General features: G+C 33.0%; 1 protein-coding gene across 2 annotated transcripts in view; it reads left to right on the top strand.

Moving 5' to 3' along the window:
* DACH1 (dachshund family transcription factor 1) overlaps positions 1-20,705 on the top strand; it is a 435,030-nt gene that overhangs the window by 376,030 nt on the left and 38,295 nt on the right. For both annotated transcript variants that reach the window (XM_015439332.3, XM_005585987.4), the window contains 4 exons: positions 5,389-5,540; positions 15,158-15,305; positions 18,330-18,473; positions 18,972-19,040. In XM_015439332.3, coding sequence (XP_015294818.3) covers positions 5,389-5,540; positions 15,158-15,305; positions 18,330-18,473; positions 18,972-19,040 — 513 coding nt within the window. The remainder of the gene's footprint in view (positions 1-5,388; positions 5,541-15,157; positions 15,306-18,329; positions 18,474-18,971; positions 19,041-20,705) is intronic.

Below are 20,705 nucleotides of genomic sequence, written 5' to 3'. Positions count from 1 at the left end.
TAGCCTACCCTACCTGAAAAGTGCTCACTTACATTAACCCACAGATAGGCAACATCACCTAACACAAAACTTATTTTATAATAAAAGTGTTACATATCTCACATATTGCTAACCCAGGGGGGAAAAAAAGTCAAAATTCAAAACTCAAGGTATCAAAACTGCAATGGTTTTATACCATTGTAAAATAGAAAATTGCAAAGGTTTCATACTATTGTAAAATTGAAAATTGCAATGTTTTCATATCATTGCATATTGCTAACCCAGGAAAAAAAATAAAAATTCAAAGTATCAAAACTGTAATGGCTTTATACTACTGTAAAATTGAAAATTGCAGTGGTTTCATTCCACTAACAACTTATCTAAAGAACTAGCATAACTGCTAGACCCTACCCATGTGTAGTCCTCTAAAATACAATAGTATTCTAGTTACTGCATCTTTTGAAAGTGCTTAATTTTTTTCCTAGGAAGATGCATCCTTTGCTGCATCTGATTTGCCATCAAAGATATTGAGAGTGCTGTCTTATAGTTGACGGAACTATGATCTAATTTAATAAAAGGAAACAAAATAATTTAAGAATCCTTATAAAGTAGAGATTGTAAACCTAAGCAATTAATAACTTGCTCTGAAATTGTATTTATGTGACTAATTCTTTTTCAGATATTATATAGATACTCATAAATCTTTGAAATTAATAATTTTAAAACTATTAAAATTTCTAACTCCAAACTGATACATTGTTATTCTTCAATCATAATAGTTGAGAAACCCATTTAAATAATTTTTTATAAATTATTATAAAAAGTATTAGAGAAGGTGGAATTTTAGATTTGTGTGGTCCTACATTTGTCTCATTTAACCAATTTTTTCTGTAAATGAGGAAATTGAATAGAAAGAAGTTGTTCCACATCCAAAGCAGCTAATACTACCTGAACATTAAGTTATTTTTGTCATATTTGCCAGAGTATTCAAAAAAGTTACATACTGTTTTAGTTATCCATAGCTGTGCAATAAGTTATACCAAAACTTAGTGGCTTAAACCAACAAACATTTATGATCCTAAACTTTCTGTGGATCAAGAATCTAGGTACAGCTTCCCAGGTGCTTCTGGTTTAAGGTCTCATGGGACTGCAATCAACCTGTTAGCCAGGGCTGTAGCCATAAATGCTTTAACTGGGTAGGGAGAATCTACTTTCAAGCGAACTCGTGAGGTTGGCACTCAGTCCCTTGTCACATGTACGTCTCCACAGGGCTGTCTCATGTCATGACAACTGGTTTGACCCATGGCATCAATGCAAAAGAGAGGGAGAGAAATGGAAGTTAGACATTTTATAACCAAATCTCTGTCTCTGAAGTGACATCTCATATTTGTTGTATTCTTTTCGTTAGGTCAAGAGAAAAGGGCCAGACAGGGAGTGACTAACAGGATAAGAAATCATCACAGACCTTCTTAGAGGCCACTTTGTGCCTACTACATGCCCGTAAAAAAAACTCATTAAGAACAAGTCACAAAAAAGTTAAAATATTTGTTATGTAACTACTGTAAAAAAAAATCTCAAAAATAATACAATTGGAATTTGGACTCTTGATTAAATCATCATATTCTCCATATGTTATTCTTGCTGATTTTTGACTGTGTTTATTTAAGAGTGTGACCTTGTACTTAAGAAATATACACTGAAATCTTAAGGCTTAACTGGGGAAGATGGTTCAAACATATGCACCCTCCCTCACACCAAACACATACACACACACACACACACACAGAGAGAGAGAGAGAGAGAGAGAGAGAGAGAGAACCAGAGAGGGACAGAGGCAGAGAGAAAACTTAAGAAAAACCAAATGTGACAAAATGTAAACAATTGGCGAACTGGAGTTTTATTACTTTTCCAGATCTGACTATAACAAATGACCTTAACTCTGGTGCCTTAAAACAACAGAAGTTTATTCTCTCACAGTTCTGGAGACTAGAAGTCCAAAATGAAGGTGTCAGCAGAAGTGAGCTCCTTCCAAGGGCCATTTTTTGTCTCTTTTAGTTCTGGTGGTTGTCTCCATTCCTTGACTGTAGGTGAAATATTCTAATATCTGTCTAGTTTTCACTTTGCCTTTTCTCTTCTCTGTGTCTTCTCTTTTGTCTCTTTCAAACCTTACTCTGCTTTTGTCTTAAAAGACACTTGCCATTGGATTTGGGGTCCATCCTAAACCAAGATGATCTCCTCATCTCAAGATCTTAACTTGATTCTTTCTGTGAAAACCCCTTTTTAAAGTAAAATAACATTACTTGTCATTATGTGTCAGGAAGTATGCATAAACATATATTTTGTGGTCAGCCATTCACACATTACAGGAGTATGAAGGAATTTCTTGTATAATTCATGTAACTTTTCCATAAGTATACAATTATTTTAAAGTAAAATATTTTTTAAGAAAAAAAAAAACAAGAAATTACATTGTCAAATGCTATACTAATCCAAAAACTATGACATCTGACTAGCCAACTTTCTCTTAAAAATAAGCCTAAAAATGTGTACAGATATATCAATCAGAATAAGGTATTTTTTGAACTTGTATTTCATCATCATTCATTCTTTGAAGTCCGTGGAGATTATGTGATGTCAAAACTCTCTTCTTCATTGACCTCTCAAACTTTTGCTTTAATCTTCTTTGAACATTTAGGAAATCAAAGGTCACTTTTATTTTAAAAGGTGGAACTACGATCCCAATATTACAATCTTTGTAGGAAGAGCTAAACGAAATCTTCTATGATGCTAATTGCCACAAGATGGCAACTTTATCTCAGATAATAGGGTCATGAGACCCAAAGGTATTCTTGTTTTTGTTTTTGTTTTTGTTTTTTTGATCTTCGATTAGTTTGTTTTCTTTTCAAAATTGTGTGTTGACTTTAAGAAGCATTTTTTCATTTCTTAAGCATTCTACCCCAGATTTGCTAATTTCTTATGTACATATTGAGCTAATGTGTCCTTATGTAGTATCTTCACTATGTAAAATGATAAATGAAGGAATCCAATTACATAAGTTTGTAACACATAATAGCCTATTCTCATACAGCTGGAACCATGAGGTCCAAGATGAGCATTCCGTTAAAACAGCTGCAGGAAAAAAATATGCTTAAAGGCATGCACACACACATGTACATATATATACGGAATTTTAATGCTATGTTTGGATAAATGGAATATCTAAAGAAATAATGAGGGAAGGAAAACTGTATTACTGGCTATAGGAGTTAGCTATTTAACAATTGGAATCAGTCACTCTAGGCTACATGAGCCTCTTGAGGCTTTCCAGTTGTGTTTTTAGCATTTGATCTCCAGTATCCAGCACATTGTTTATGTTAAATAAATACTGGCTACATAAATTTATGCATCATGAGTGATTTAATGATTTAATCCACACAACAGCCAAATATAGTCAAGCATAAATGCACTGAAGTTAAATCAAATAATCATGGGGATGATGAAACTTATAGCCCAAATGTGTACACATACATATGATTCTTTATTTTCTTGGACAGTCTTTAATAATTGTGGAATCATAGATTCTAAAGCTGAAAGCAACCTCAGGTGGTCATCTGGTTCTATGCCTTTCTTCAAGAGACAAGCAATTATTATCCCCATGATCTATTAAGCCACATTTTCTTTAGCATGTGACAGCTAAGGTGATGATGATCGAAAAATATTGCTCTCCATTCTTAAACAATTTCACATGCACATATATGTTTAACAAGTGCCTTTCCAGAGCTATTAGAAGAAAACACTAGCAGCCTTGGTTTGGAAGAGTAATTTATGACAGCTAGGTAAATGGCGTCCAAGATCACCTTGCTCACATTAGCCATGCAGCATCCCTGCCCCTTCACGGCCATCTTTCTTTAACCCTGGTGACAAGTGTGATTAAAAAGAAAAATAACATGAGTCCTACTTTAGTTTGCTTACTCTGTTTCTTATTCTAGTACTTGCTGCCTCAGATCATCTGTCTCAATAAGTTAACATAGGAGGGAGTAGAAGGAGAAACTGCGAAGTCGTGAGTGTGAGAGGGGTGCAGTCAATAGGAGGCCTTCTGGCCATTACTCCCCTCCTCATCTTTTGTTTCCTTTTGGTTTGTTAACTAGAAATGTGGCAAGGTGAGGGAGATGAATTTAACTTGTTCAGACATTAGTGAGGGACAGGGAAGTGTGGCGGCTTCTACAATATTTCTGCCCCAGAGAGACGTAATTGGAAAACGTGTTGTGTGGTTAGGCGGTGTAATGAAAAATAAAAGAATGATTGAGGAGAACAGTGGAATCAAATTATAAGCACAAGGCAAGTATGCTGAAGTTTTTAGCCACTTGCAAAATTGAGAGATACTATCGGGACTGTGCAAATACATTGCTCTGATTAATTTTCCTGGGGTGAAATATGAAAATATTTATAAAACTGAGGATCCTGCCATGAATAAAATTTTCTCTGTGATTATGATAAACTAAAATAAGCCATAACTTGTATCTATCTTATGTGAAACTTTAAAAATGGTTAAATAATAAAAAAACTAAATAAAAGGATTTCACTGTGAGAGGCAAAAAGAATCTGTATTCATGTGTTACTCTAAATGGCTTAAAATTTTGAAGATTATTCAATAAATAAAGACTAGTTTATTTTGAAGGGATTTTTTAAACTTTATTCCCTGAATATTGTTATAGAAGTAGCATTTTATTACTCTTCCTTTATACCTTTTTTTTGTGTGTGTGGAAGCTGTAATTTTTCAATATGTAGGTAAACGGTCTTCAAGTTCAAAAAAATTAGGTCTTTAATTCTAATGATAATGAATAATTCAGTTATAATTTAGAAATACATATTTGGATTCTAGTTTTTCTTTTTAGGTGTAAAGTGAAAGATTTTAACTTTGCATTCTTTTGTAAATTCCTTAAGAATAAATTTGAAGAAATCATTGATATAAAGGAAGGGTTAATGGAGAAGGAAGCTTCCTAATATACAAAGCCCTTCTCTTATATGGAGCTCTAGAAATATTCTATTGTCAATCCAAACAGAACAAACTAAAGTGAGATAATTGGGAAGGTGCCCATAAAGTCAGCCTGAATATATTATCACAACTATATATGAGATAATATTTGTTTTAAAAAGATTCTATGGCACTGTAAACTCAGTCTCATTAGAGACTGCATTTAAAAGGCTTATAAAGTTACTCATTAATGTTATCTTGTTGTATCTCCACAGCTTTTTCATTAAAGAAAATTCAGCAGAAAGCATTTTCTCCTGATAGCAGGAACCAATTTGCAATAAATGTTCTGGAAACCACTAGGGAAGCCATTACTGAGATCTAATAAAAACAGACAAGCGTAACTTGTTCTATATTTTTGTTTCAATCACATACAGATGAGACCCCGCTTTCTACACCAACCGCAAGAGACAGCCTTGACAAACTCTCTCTAACTGGGCATGGACAACCACTGCCTCCGGGTTTTCCATCTCCTTTTCTGTTTCCTGATGGACTGTCTTCCATCGAGACCCTTCTGACTAACATACAGGTAGGCCTTTGTACAACCTGGAAGAAAGACATATGGAACACCCAGTTGTAGATTTTTTTTTCCAAAATTTATACTGTTCCTACTTAATCCATTCATTAGACTGACTGAAACATGCTATTAAACTCTTCAAGCAACTAATATTTTAAACCTGTTACACTAATCAAATTGACTTAGAAATACTCATATATATTTATATATATATATATATGCATATTAAGCTGTAATAAAAACTGACGAAATGACATAGGTCTTCAAAATTCATTCCGTCTAAAATGCTTTCTTTATTACCAACTAATGGGAGGAATTTAACTGTTTAAGTTTGTCTGATTTTACTAAACAACAGCACACTAGTTCTAATAAATATTTAGTTATTTTTAAACTTCTGGCCTTCTAGTGAGGAAATGATATGTTTAGTCATTTAAGATATGTCTAATTTAGAAGAATCCAAAAAAAATGCCTTCTTTCATGAATAAGTTTGTTTCAGTTAATAGAATTTCTTCAAAGACTAGACTTCAAAAAGCCTTACCAAACTTTCCATGGATTTCCTATGTGGTCCTCAGGATGTATATTTTATGTACAGTACATTATGAATCAAAAATACTTACAGTTAACAATAACATAGAGTGTGGAGCCAAGATAATAAGAGTGTTTGGGATAGAAGAAAGCATAATTTCCTTGCCCACACATGAAGTGATCATGTGGACCCCAGATGGAGATATTTGTCCTCTACTTCTCCATATTTGGGTAGCTAGTGAGTAGTAGGCACAAGTTGCTGATAGTGTGCTGGTAAGCTCCTTTTTTTAAAAAACTTTTTACTCTAACATTCCATCCTCAGTAATATTTTTCTGTACACATATCCTATCATATTAAAGTTTCCCCCAGTGGAAATGTAATTAATTTTATTTACCTCTCCAAGGACATAACAGAAGGCCTTTAATGTAACATATCTTCTCATCTATTAATATGGCATTTTTTAATACTAATGTAATTAGAGTCTCCAGAACTGTATTCAACTTTAAGGTTTTATAATGCAGTAAATGAAAATCATCAATCCAGCCTATACTAAATCATGGCGAAATAGTTGATTATATAAAACAAAATACTTTTTTTTCTAAATTTCACCCATATTATTGTTTTCTATAAGATAGTGCTTTTAATGATTTCTCCTATGTTAAGGTAAATGTTTTCAGAAAATATTCCTTAACATTTCTGAATTTAAGTTCTGAAAAGTAAAGGAATAATTCATTTTCTTATGTATAAAACTCAATATGAAGCGAAGGAAAAGCTATTTGCATGTATTGTCATTAACTGAAAGCTCTTTAACCAGGTCAGTGAGGATTTAATTTCAATTTCAGCAGAGAAAACGTTTCTGGGTTTCATCAGTGTAAAACAGCATGCTCATCTGAAGAGCACATTTGACACATGTACTCTTGCATTGTATATGACCACTACATTTCAAAGTCAAATCCTATCAGTTTGGAGTATTCATCGACACTCTACGGACCAGAAATACTCAGATTAGGAATGTCATCCACATCACCTCAAACTATAATTATTTCAGAAGGAAGGAAAGAAAGAACAAAAGAAAGAAAGAAAAGAAGGAAAAGAAAACTCCAGTTTTAAAATGTACAAATTTTAGAAAAATTATTCATTGTAGGTGGCTGTAGATTTAATATACTCTCCTTTTCCTACCATATGCTTTGAAGATATATTTTCATAAGAGTAGATAAAAGGACAATGGTCAAGACAAACTAAATTATTTCTGTTCCCAAATTATAGGGATCTGGGACTGATAAAGTTAGAACACCCACAATAAGAATGTTTTATTAAAAATAAATTAGGGGCCGAGTGCAGTGGCTCATGCCTGTAATCCCAGCACTTTGGGAAACCAAGGCAGGTGGATCAACTGAGATTAGGAGTTCGAGACCAGCCTGGCCAACGTGATGAAACCCAGTCTCTACTAAAAAAAAAATAGAAAAAATTAGCCAGGCGTGGTGGCGGGCACCTGTAATCCCAGTTACTTGGGAGGCTGAGGCAGGAGAATTGCTGGAACCCAGGAGGCAGAGGTTGCAGTGAGCTGAGATTGTGCCATCACACTCCAGCCTGGGCATCAAGAGTGAAACTCCATCTTAGATAGAAAGATAGATAGATAGATAGATAGATAGATAGATAGATAGATAGATAGATAGATGATAGATAGATAAATTAGACTTGTCCATTTCAATCTTACTTATATGTATGTGTATATATAGATGCAGTTATATATATGTCTAATATGCATATGCCTATATTTATACATGCATGTACATATGTGCCCACAGGTGAAATAAAAATTTAAAATCCTACTGAATTTCATGCACATATATATTATAAATACATATATATACACACACATACATATACAAACACACACATACACACATTTATTGTCAGTAATGGTTTCATATCGTTTTACAAAAGCTTACAGATGCTAACTCTTTTACTATTGTCACATTTACTGAGTTATGGTATTATCGTAGGAATGGTATGGAATGTTTAAATAGTCATGACCCCAGATTATTAGGTATACAGTATAAATGTGATTGCTGTCCAAATTCTAATATGGGTAATTACATTCTGTCTACCTCAATTTCCTCTGCAGTTTCAATTATATATAATAGGGTTCTGTGCTTTCTGTGTCAAAATGGTAACATACTTTTTGTGTAGTAAGTTTAAAGCCCCATTTTTTTAAGATGTTACTTTTTATTAAAATTATGACCAAAACACCCTGTAAAATAAAGTGTTTCCATAAAGTGTTATTGTTCTAATAGTCAATAAAGCCTGGAATTTAAAATTTGTAATGATTACTACAGATGTCCTTTCCATGACATCATCATCAAAATTAAATTTTTGTCAGTTATTTCTTTGTGTTTTAAAAGAAGATCTATAGAAAAATACTATAATTATATGTGAAGATTTTCTATTTAATTTTTATTTTAAAATTTAAATTTATAAAATGTACATATATATATATATTAATTGGGCACCAGACTTTTGTTAACTATTTGAGCTATACTGCATTCCTGCATTTAAGCGTTTTAGAAATTAAAAGTTAGCGGGGCACAGTGGCTCATGCTTGTAATTCCAGTACTTTGGGAGGCCTAGGTGGGCAGATCTAGAGGCCCAGAGATAGAGATCATCCTGGTTGACATGGTGAAAACATGTCTTTACTAAAACTACAAAAATTAGCTGGGTGTATTGGCACGTGCCTGTAGTCCCAGGTACTTGGGAGGCTGAGGATGGAAAATGACTTGAATCCGGGATGCGGAGGTTACAGAGCCAAGACTGCACCACTGCACTCCAGTCTGGTGATAGAATGAGACTCCATCTCAAAAAAAAAAAAAAAAAAGATAGAAAAGAAAAGTCATAATGAATAAAGAAATCTAAAGTAAAAAGAAAAAAAAAAGACCTATAAAAACCTATGTTGATATGTAAACATTTTATATTTAAATTTTATATTTAGAAATTTATAAAATGTATATATGTAAGTAATTGGGAACAAGAATTTTGTTAGTGCTTGAGCTATACTGCTTCCTGACATTTGAGTGTTTTAAAAATTAAAAGTGATAATGGATACAGATGTCTAGAGTAAAGAACAGTAATTTAGTTTAGTAAGGAATATGGATACAGTTCAGTTTTTGATTTTTAAAATTGCTTTTACTTTTTCTATATGGCATTTTTTTTTCATTGTGGGCAATCTTTCATTATGGCTTCCTCTTTCAAACTTGTCCATGGAGAACAACCTGTGAGATTTTATGCAAGGAGACTAAAATTTTAGTGTCAATTAATTGGATATGACACCTTCGAACATGAGCTACCATTTGAACATGATCAAAGGATAATTCTGCTTACTCTTTTTTTTTTCTTTTTCCTTTGCTTTTCTTTTTTCTTTTTTAAGACAGAGTCTCCCTCTTTCACCCAGGCTGCAGTGCAATGGTACAATCTGGGCTTACTGCAACCTCTGCCTCTCAAGTGATTCTCCTGTCTCAGCCTCCCGAGTAGCTGGGAGTAGCCTCCCACCACCGCACCTGGCTATTTTTTTTTAAAATGTTAGTAGAGTCGGGGTTTCACCATGTTGGCCAGGCTTGTCTCAAACTCCTGACTTTAAGTAATCTACCCCTCTCCCAAAGTGCTGGGGTTACAGGTGTGAGCCACCATGCCTGGCCCTACTCACTCTTTTTAATCTAGAACCCTTTAGCACATAGGGTGTGAGCAAATTATTTACTTTATCTATCTTGTTACAAAAAGGATTTAAAAAGTGGCTTGCAAATATTAAAATAACTAAAAAGTGAAAATGTAAAGTTTGAGTAGAGAATATAAAATTTAGGAGTGAGGTTAGCATTGAAGATTTATTTGCCATGAGGGGATATATGATTGGAGTTTGGTTCACTATAATCTATCTACATGGAAGAATTAAGCAAACAAGAAAGACCTAAAACATATGTTAAAAGCGCAATAGCTTCAGCTTCACTGGGTGCTGTGACTCACACTTGTAATTCCAGCGGAGACTGAGGCGATAAGACCACCTGAGGCCAGAAGTTTGAGACCAGCCTGAGAAACATGGGGAGACCCTGCCTCTATAAAAATACAAAAATTAGCTGGGCATGGTGGGGCATGCCCATAGTCCCAGCTATTAACACTTGTGAGGATGAGGCAGGAGGATAGTTTGATCCTGGGAGTTCGAGACTACAGTAAGCCATGATGGCGCCACTGCACTCCAACCTGGGTGACTGAGTGAGACCCTATCTTAAAAACACATACACACACAAGAAATGGCAGCTCCAGATTGATTCACTATAGCCTAATAAATGGACATAATCCAGCCATGGTATCAAGGAGGAATTATTCTCTACGTCTGTGTTTGTGGAAAGAAAATGAAAAAGAATTAAGTATAAGAGTGAACTATAGTCATGCATCGCTTAACACTGGGGATACATTCCGGGAAATGAATCACTGGACAGTCTTGTAGTTGTGCAAACATCATAGATTGCAGTTATACAAACCTACAGGATATAGCCTAGTATATACCTAGCTATACAGCATAACCTATTGTTCCCAGGCTATGAACCTATATAGAAGATTACTGTATTGAATACTGTAGACAACTGTAGAGCAATAGCAAGTATTTGTGTGTCTAAACATAGAAAAGGTACAGTAAAAATATGATATTATAATCTTATGGGACCACCATCATGTATGCTTGTGGACCAGAAAATTGTTATGGAGGTGAATGACTGTACTCTGATTATCCATCTTCAGTTCTTTACATTTCAATATCACGGCCAATAATTTTACTTTACTTTTTAATATATTTTAAAATAAAATAATAGTTTCCTTATTTACATTGTTAATACATAATTTTAATTATAATTTAATTATAATAAACTTATAATTATAAAAATTATATTTATAATAATTTTATTATATATTCATTTGTTATATTAATATATTATTTATTACAGTATATATTTGTTATTTATTATATTAATTTATTATATAAATATAATATTTTAAATATTAAATTTAATCATGATTTAATTATTGATACATAATTTAATTATAATACATAATTATATATAATACCATTAATTAGGAGGAGACTTTGCATAAACCCCAACAAAATAGACATTGACTTCAAAATATGGGGAAGCTTGTATCAAATATATTGGCCCTACATTATGTTTTTATTTTCAATGGTAATTATATATTATGAATCTTCTCTGCTTGTACCTGTCATACATCGGCGTTGCAGGACAATAATCATAGCATTAAACTGAGTATGGTAGTATATTTTGTTACAAGAACTTCTCTGAAAATGTGTCAGTTGGGCCGGGCGCGGTGGCTCACGCCTGTAAATCCCAGCACTCTGGGAGACTGAGGTGGGTGGATTGCCTGAGGTCAGGGGTTTGAAATCATCCTGGCCAACAGGACGAAAACTCTACTAAAAATAAAAGAAAATAAGCCGGGCATGGTGGTACATGCCTGTAATCCCAGCTACTTGGGAGGCTGAGGCAGGAGAATTGCTTGAACCTGGGAGGCAGAGGTTGCAGTGAGCTGAGATCGCGCCATTTGCATGCTAGACTGGGCAACAAGATCGAAACTCCTTCTAAAAAAAAAAAAAAAGTGTCAGTTGGTACTGTACTATTGATTATGTGTTTGTTATTGATTATTTGTTTGTTTTTTGGTCTACAAAAGTTCCTGATTCCAAGGGACATTATCCTTTTTCTCCCTGAAAAGAGAGCAGGGAAACATTAAAATAATAATAAAGAAGACTAAGTAGCTGGATAGTTCTGATCTAGGTGTACTCTACTCAGTATTTGGGATTTCCAATCAGTCTCTTGATTCTTCTGCACCTTGGTTTTCTCATCTTTAAAAGTATTTGGTTACGATGGTGATTGCTAAAATCCTCTTCAACTAAGGTGTTTTAATTTCATTTGAAGCAACACATTACTGAGAACAAATTTTGTCACATGAGTTTCAGTGACACTCGAGAAACCTAACTTATTGTCAGATTCTGAAATAAATTTATGTTAAATACAAACATGCATCAAGTAAGCTTTTCCTCCAGGATCTAGCTAGGTTGCTAAGAAATGTTTCTTAGCAATATTATTTGAAGTCGTCTTACATAGACAGATATTGTACTTTCGAAGCCATATCAACAGTAGAAACATTGCTAGATACAGTGTCCTTTAAAAAAAAAACTACTCGATCTCTAAAAAAAGATGAAAATAATTTACAAATTAGATTATTTTAGAAAACAATGACATTTATGTATTATAACAACCATTATGCCTCACTCATAGAAAATAAATTTGGGGCCAATCAACTATTGTCTCTCACCATTGCTGTGGCATAACCTTAAAATGTATTTCATTAGACTTGTCATTAACCAACTTCAATATCCTAAGAACCGTCCTCCCCTTGGAGAAAAAATCATGCTTTAAACCTTCTATCGTTTTCTGTAATACACATTTTTGCCACAGCGTTTTCTGGATATTGCATGTTCAAGTGAGATGCCGCATTTAATGTGACCGTTTGCATGTGATCGACCTGGAAATTTTACAGAAGTTACACAAATCTGAAAGTACTATTATCATTGATGACTACAATGGTGTCCTAAAGATTTGTAGATGTTGTGAACACTACTTCCTATTGCTTTTCCCAGCCCCCTGCTGCATTGAAATTTAATCGGTTTTCTGTATTTTTTGAAGCAGAGCTGTCACTGGCAGTAACATACTTTTGCATATGCATCAGTTTGGCTCTAGTACAGATTTTTGTTCACACTGGACTCCTACTGATATGCACTGATTCAAAGTCTAAAAATTACATTTAATTTTATATAGCTTATAAGTAGTCCCAGAGAGTATTGGATCCTAAAAGCTAATATTTTTCAGACATAATCAGCAGGAATAGGTAATGTATTAACATTAGTCACATTAGCAGCAACTGTAACAAAAGGAAACAGTAAGCATAAATGCTCTCAGCAACTTCACTCTTTGCAACGAATATTAATATAAAATTACACAAATTAGAGTTGCAGTTTAACATTATTCAACATGTTTATTCATAATGATTGTTTCATATTTAAATAACACCAAAATATTGTGTTTTGTCAGCCAAGGACAATAATAGTTTAATAGTAATTTATTTTAAACAGCTACTGAAAATACAACCAATCAACACATTAAGTGGTGCCAACATTGGCATCTTGCTAAATAATCTCTAGACATTGCACAGAGAGTACATCTTTCAAAGATAAGTCAACAAGAGCAATCAGAGCAGAAAATTAGAATTTGGTATCTTAGAATTAAAATACAGCTAAAGTTTTAATTGGGGTGATCTAAAAGGGCACTTGATGTAATGATCTCTTTCATTTGTTACTAATTGTTTGTTCCTGATGAAGAAGAAGCTTACACAGGAATGTTGCTGAGTTGAGTTAAGATGGCAGTTTCCTTAGCAGCTATGTTTTATTGTTAAACAAAAAAGAGTGGGGAGGGGCAAACTGCCACAGAGAAATCTTTCTTCAGCTTGTTTCATATCACAAGAATTATACCAGCAGATTCAGGGTCAGGTATGGCAAATATGGAATAATTTATATGTGGTCAAAAGAGAATAAAATTGGCTTACAGCAATGCTATAAACTACATTGGTAAACTGAAGTAGGACTATCTCTCTATTGTGCTAACAAGTCAAGCTGGAGTAGAAATTCCTGATTCAAACTGCTCATAATATCTTGCAAGGGAGTCACATCCTAGAGTACATCTATAAATGACATCAACTTTCATCTCATTTTAACTTCAGTAGAAATTTCAGTCTCTGACACTCACAGACCAAGGCAAAGTATCTTCTACTTCAAAAACTCATTTTGTATTGCTGAATTGAAGAGAAGTTTTAGCTCTAATTTTCACTAGTAACTGTTTCAGAGTATCTTAGGAGAGAAAACAGAGAATACTTTTTATATGTTTAACATATTTCCATATCTGATTTTTAAGAACCTTAAAATACTGCTAATTTTTAAAAGCATACAGTATGTCAAAAAATATATAAATATATCCACGATTAGTTGTATGAATAAACTTTTCTTTCTCCACATGTTCTTTTAAATTATTACACTGCCTAATCATTTCCTAGAAGTTATCCTGAGTTTATTACAACCATCTTGAATGGCTTTTTAAAAAGTAATATACTACTAAACCAATTTTTAGATCCCTTAAATCTATTATGTATCTCAAGAAAAATGTAGCAGTACTATAATTGCTATTTGTGAAATTTTAAAATCTAGTATATAGTGGGCACTTTCTGGGCCTGGGGGCATAGTTCCAAGTGACAGAACATGCCCCTGCCCTAGAGAGCTTACATTTTAATAGAGAACACGTAACATAAGTCAGTAAACAAATAAATATATGTCAATACCACATAATGACACATTCTATGAAGAATTTTAGGGAGGGAGTAATAAGATACATTTGGAGACAGGGTAGTAAGAGAAGGCCTCTCTTGAATGGTGACTTTGAGCAAAGATGAAATGAAATGAGGGTGTGAGCCATGCAGAGATCTGGAGGAAAAGCATTCAGGAAGGGAACAGAAAGAACAAAGTCTGTGGGGGCAGAAGCAAATTGTTTCATTGAGGAACCAAAAGGAGACCATTGCGGCTATGTACTCATGGTAGGGAGTGGGAGAATTAGCTCTGAGGAGAAAGGTGAGCACTGCCAGAATCCTGGAAGGTTGTATAAACCATGTCAGATAATTATTTGTGGAGGAGTTTCAGCCTAATTTCCTTCTCAGTTCTTATTTTTTAGACACGCTTACGTGCTGCCCTCATTTAACTTTGGATCTAGATATTCTAATTAGAAGCAATTAAACCTGCATGCCATAAATATTTGTCTTCCGAAAATAGTTTAACTAGACTTAGGAGTTTTGTGCTTTAGTTATAGTATTTGTCCTAGTGAGTGCAAAGTGAATGCACAAGAATTAGATCATTTGATCACTGGATTCTTCGCTCTTAAAATGCTTTTAAGTAATGAACGAAAAGTGCTTTGTATTAAAATATTACCATTCCGAATATCTTTTTTGTACAGGGGCTCTTGAAAGTTGCCATAGATAATGCCAGAGCTCAAGAGAAACAGGTCCAACTGGAAAAAACAGAGCTGAAGATGGATTTTTTAAGGGAAAGAGAACTAAGGGAAACACTTGAAAAGCAGTTGGCTATGGAACAAAAGAATAGAGGTATTTCTAAATTTCCAAATAAGTTTAATATTTACGGAAAATATTAAACATATTAATACTGTGATGATTATTTATTTTGAAATTGTAGTTTTTTTTTTAATTTAACGGTAGCTAAAATTCAGAGCAGAATTTGAATCCTAGGCTCATTGTATTTCTTAATCTCCAAAGTACATGTTTTCTCTTCTGTTCCTACCTCAGGAAATTGAAATACGTCCATTACATCATAAATTATATAACTTTTATTGATGGTTGAGTTTAAAAATTCATGTTCTTTAAGAGAAGAATAAACTCTAATGATAGCCATGAAGAAAAATTTTATGTTAATTCACAATTGCCCTTTGAAAAACTTGAGTTAAACTCATAAATCTAAAATAGAAAATACTGATTATTCAAGCGAAGCAGGTTTACTAAGATATTTATCAACTGAAATTGAAAATGGATGAATATCTGAACAAATGACCAAAGTTAAATGTTTGTATAATTTTCTTTCTGAAGGCCTCATTTTCATCCAACAAGGTCAAGTACACAGAGTAGAAACTGATATAAATTCTTATTGGATAAAATAATGTTATTATTGATCTGTGAATTGCTTCTTTTATCACACTGTACAGTACATCTATAGATAATTTTGAAGGTCATTTATATTTACATCTTTATTTTATGTATGAATTTGAAGATTATTTTGTCTACGATCAACTGCCTCTTTGCTTCAACTATGATTCTTTTAAGTATTCTAGAAGTGAAGTGGGGGCTACTTTTCACTCATTTAATATATATCCAATATAAATGCTCCACATTATTTTCTTGTATATATTTGACATGGTCACTTAAAAATCGTTCTGTTTTGCTTTTAAACTAGCAGGATTTACCAGGTTGTTTTATTAGCTATTATGAAGCAACAGCTAATGTATTCTTGGAATTTGGTCAATTCGGGAAGCTGTCATCCCAGATGTATAGCACAGTTCTAAATAATGTGGCTTCCATAGATTCAGGTATTTAAATAATCAAAACAAGGTAAACATTGATAATGGCTGTATTCCAAGTGAATAAGGAAGTTGGGTCAAAGAGCTCAATCTATGGAATCATCTTCCATGAAGCAGCCATGTTTTTATTTTGCTCTTACTAAATTTTGTTTAGTCCTTTTTTACATAACTTAAAAGGCAGGCCCAGGGATTCCTAAAGTACCCATTTGGTTACTGGAGAGACCTTCAGAATTTTATTGGTTCAAACCTTTTGGGAGGATTTACATTCTGTTTTCTTTCATTAACCACTAGAGGGCAAAACATTCGCAGATCACACCGTAAAGTTCCCATTTAATTAATTACGAACAGTAAATTCAAGGCAATAATTATCAATACTTATCTATTATGAATGTGTCTATTGTAGCAGTGTATTACCCTGAAGAAAGAGAACATGGCAATCCTATTGGGTTCAATCACGTAGGAGGAAACCGTGAGCCATCAGTGGAAAAGTGCAGGATATTAAGCCTTTAGAGCCACAAGAGCATGCAATACAAATAAATATTTCAGAAATTACTGTTTCTTTTCAAGGAGACTCATAAATAATCATCTTTGGGAAGGGAAACAGTAGGCAGGTAATTTTTTTAAGGTAAGCACATGATTTGCACACCATTAAATAAGGGAAATTAACATTTATTTAAAATCAGTTTCAATTACTTTTCGTATAACACCATAGCCAGTGTACATTTTGATACAAAGCAGGTTTTTAAAAATATATGGTACAGCAACAATATACGTGACATGTAAATGAGCTGCCATCTTAAAAATATTAGTAATAATAAAAACAGGATTATGTGGAAATTAGAAGCGAAAACTAAAATACTTACTTGAACCATTATTATTTTATATTTTGATTAAATATTCTGCTTTAAAAGTATTGCTATTTTTTAATCTGTAGTAAGAAATCAAATAGTAAATATGGAATGAGTAGTCTTCATGATTAAGAGAAGCATTTTCTCATACTGAGTCTGTCACACTGATGTCTACAATGTTTATCAACCATCAAAGATAATTTTAAAGAAAAATGCATATTCCCATATGCTGAGTAGTTACCATATGTATACATATATATGTAGTAAAAGTTAAAACAATTGTCCTCCAGAAAGCATAGTTGATATACATTTTGTAAAGAACATTAGTTATTATTTATTGAGTAAATATTATATACAAATATTTAAATTGTCCAGTTGGAGAAAAATGTTTCATAATCAACTTTTTGTATTATCTATTTTTTAAAATATAAAAGGCTCATCATTATTGTTACCAGTAGCATATTATTATTAGCAATGAGGTTTCATACTGCCTCAGATTTCTGCAGAGTGAAAGTAGAATAATTTTCTTAAAATATATCATAGTACTGTAAATTTGCTATGAGAAAAATATTCTCAGGGAATCATCACAACTTCATCCCAACAAAAACATTTCTGCTTATATACGTTAACAATAATTAAGAGTATTTTTTCTAACGTACAAAAAATATTTATTGCATTTCCTAAAATTTTAAGGAAGAAATTATTGAAAACTGAGTTGGTCTAGCATTGCTTTCCAAAGCATTTTTAGGGGAGATGCTCCATTTGCTGCTCAAAATTGATTCCTTATGAGGAAATAGGAAAGAGGCATGCTTATAAGGGTTTGCACTATCCAAATGACTCTGCACTATTATGATTCAAGGACAGAGAACTAAGCCACAAAATTCCTTTAATCAAGCTTCCTTTATCAGTGAATACAAACATTTACTAAAATTAGTTTCCTATTAAATTTATCTTTACATATGACAATTAAAGCTATTCTTGTAATAGTTCTAGGCTAAAATAAAAATTGGCCTTCTTATTATTTTACTGGGAATTATTTTAGGTAAAGGTGGAGATTTTTGGAACTCTCTTTTTATAGGTAGGCTCAGTCCAGCAGGAAAACAAAATGAATAACATAAAAAACATAGACCATTTGCAAATTAGCAGCATTACAAAAATTTCAATAATAATAATATGCATACACTCTTTTTTAGCCATAGTTCAAAAGAGGCTAAAGAAGGAGAAGAAGGCGAAGAGAAAATTGCAGGAAGCACTTGAGTTTGAGACGAAACGGCGTGAACAAGCAGAACAGACGCTAAAACAGGCAGCTTCCACAGATAGTCTCAGGGTCTTAAATGGTAAGAGGGTGTTTATTATTGCATGAATAACTGTCATTTTTAATGCTAAAAGGACAGTTTAGACATGTGTTTGTAGTTTTGTATGTTTCTATATCTTGTGATTCATTCAGCTATACTTGAAGCTGAAAGCAGGGTGGGAAGAACGTATTGGGGAAAATGACTTATTTTATAGGTGCTTCCACTGCTTTTTACTGAACTCCAGCATCTGGGACTTGGCATTGCGTCTCTGTTTAACCAGATCTTTTTCTACTGAAACACAATGAAATATTAATTTGAGAATTTCCCAACCCCCATCCTCTTTTATGAACAATGTTGCGTTGCTTACTGTTCAAATCTTCTGAAAATTCTTATGGTTATAGTTTTTGTTCAACCTTTAAAAGATGACAAAGATTTATGTAATTTTAATTCAGCAACAAAGTAACAGGTTGCTCTTTTTTAAAAAAAGGACAATAGGAATCAAATGAAATGTGTGTCACTCTTACCTTTCTGTGCTTTTAGAGTCTCTGACCCCAGAGATTGAAGCTGACCGCAGTGGCGGCAGAACAGATGCTGAAAGGACAATACAAGGTAGGAATTTGCAGAAGGCTATAAATCTAGATCTTGCTATATGAGTTTTTCCTCAGCTTTAGCCTGCTATTCAAGCATGTAGCCTACCATCTGGGCCACATCAAAACAAGTTCAAACAAGGTCAAGTTCATCTTGCTTGTTTATATGAGTGAATTCATTTTGTGCTGATAGATTTTCTTTAAATTAACAGGTCATCTCTGTTTATACAATGCAATTAAAAGGAATAATTAATTTTAAACAATGTATGATTTAATCTTGGACTCAGTAAATGTGTTTTATTGAATGTTTGAAGCCCAGTCTAATGCAGGAAGGGTTTATAAGTTCTGTGCTACATAAATAAAATCTGTGGTTAATCAAATAGGTAGTTCTTACAATTTAAAAAGGTCTAACTACTCATTTTTATGACACTTACTGAAAGGTACCTGCAAAACAGACTAGTTGAATGTTAACAATAAATAAGATTGTTTAGTTCCTATGTGGATTCCAAATGTTCTGTGTGCCATTATATACACTTTAATAACACAAATCTGCTGAGTAAAATCATATAGAGAATACCAAAGGGAGTTGTATTAAATGCTCAGAAGAGCTAAATATGTATATTGTCATGGCCATACTATCAGAAAAGAATAAAACCAGAAGGTAGCATTTATAGTCAAACATCTATTCTAGACGACAAATTCAGCCTAACAACATGAATACTAAACAGTAACAAGAGCATTTGTTTTCTATTTAAAATGAAGGTGATTCTTCAAAGGGATGCCTAAAATGATTAACTGCCATAATCCTCCCAATTGCTTTTATTCTGCATTTTAAACTCAATCATTTTTAGGATATTGTATGACATTAATTGTGTTACTTAATCAGCTCCAAATATATCATTCTTGGCTTCGTATAAAGGAAATATACTTTTGTAAACTATCATATGTGCAAGAAGTAACAATCACAAACTTGAAAAAACATTTTTGAGGAAAGAATGGATTTTTTTGCCTGTATTTATTTTACCTGAGGTCATGCTAATTAATTTGTAAATCCTAAGGTTTGAATCATATGTTATTATGAGACATCTTGGATGTACAAGATTAATGCTATTGTAGATATAGAAAAATATGTGAATTTTTAGAATATTATGGATTTCAGCACAATTATATGTGTGTATATGTTTGTATGTATATGGTTATGAAAATTAAAAGAATCCTCTTGCATCTTATAAAACTTACAAACACATGTTAAAAATTATTGTTAATGAAAAACCAGTCCTCTTTATCAGAGACAATAGCACCAATAAGACAAATGCAAATGTCAGCACCAATGTGTACAAGCAGGGCCTATTCATGCATTAGATAATGTCAAAGTGGTCTCAGAAAGCACATGAGCCCATAGATAAGTGTGACATACAAATCATCTGGTATACACAGAATCCTCTAGGTGGTCTGAACTCAAGCTAGAAAAAATTATAGACAATATAGTCCTGCATATAAATGAGAGATTCATTGTTAATATTAAGAAGTGATTAAACATTTTAGTGTGGTTGATATGATATGTATGCCACCCATAAAAACATGTTGGTTGTTAATAAGGCTATAGTTATTTTTGTTTGAATTTGTCAAATTTACATATGTTTAAACATACATTTTAATATAGGTAAAGTCTGTATGAGGTTGAAAT

Source organism: Macaca fascicularis, chromosome 17, assembly GCF_037993035.2.
Source record: "Macaca fascicularis isolate 582-1 chromosome 17, T2T-MFA8v1.1".
Taxonomy (NCBI): domain Eukaryota; kingdom Metazoa; phylum Chordata; class Mammalia; order Primates; family Cercopithecidae; genus Macaca; species Macaca fascicularis.
Note: the sequence above shows the minus strand (reverse complement) of the source record. Positions and strands in the feature narration are given on the sequence as shown.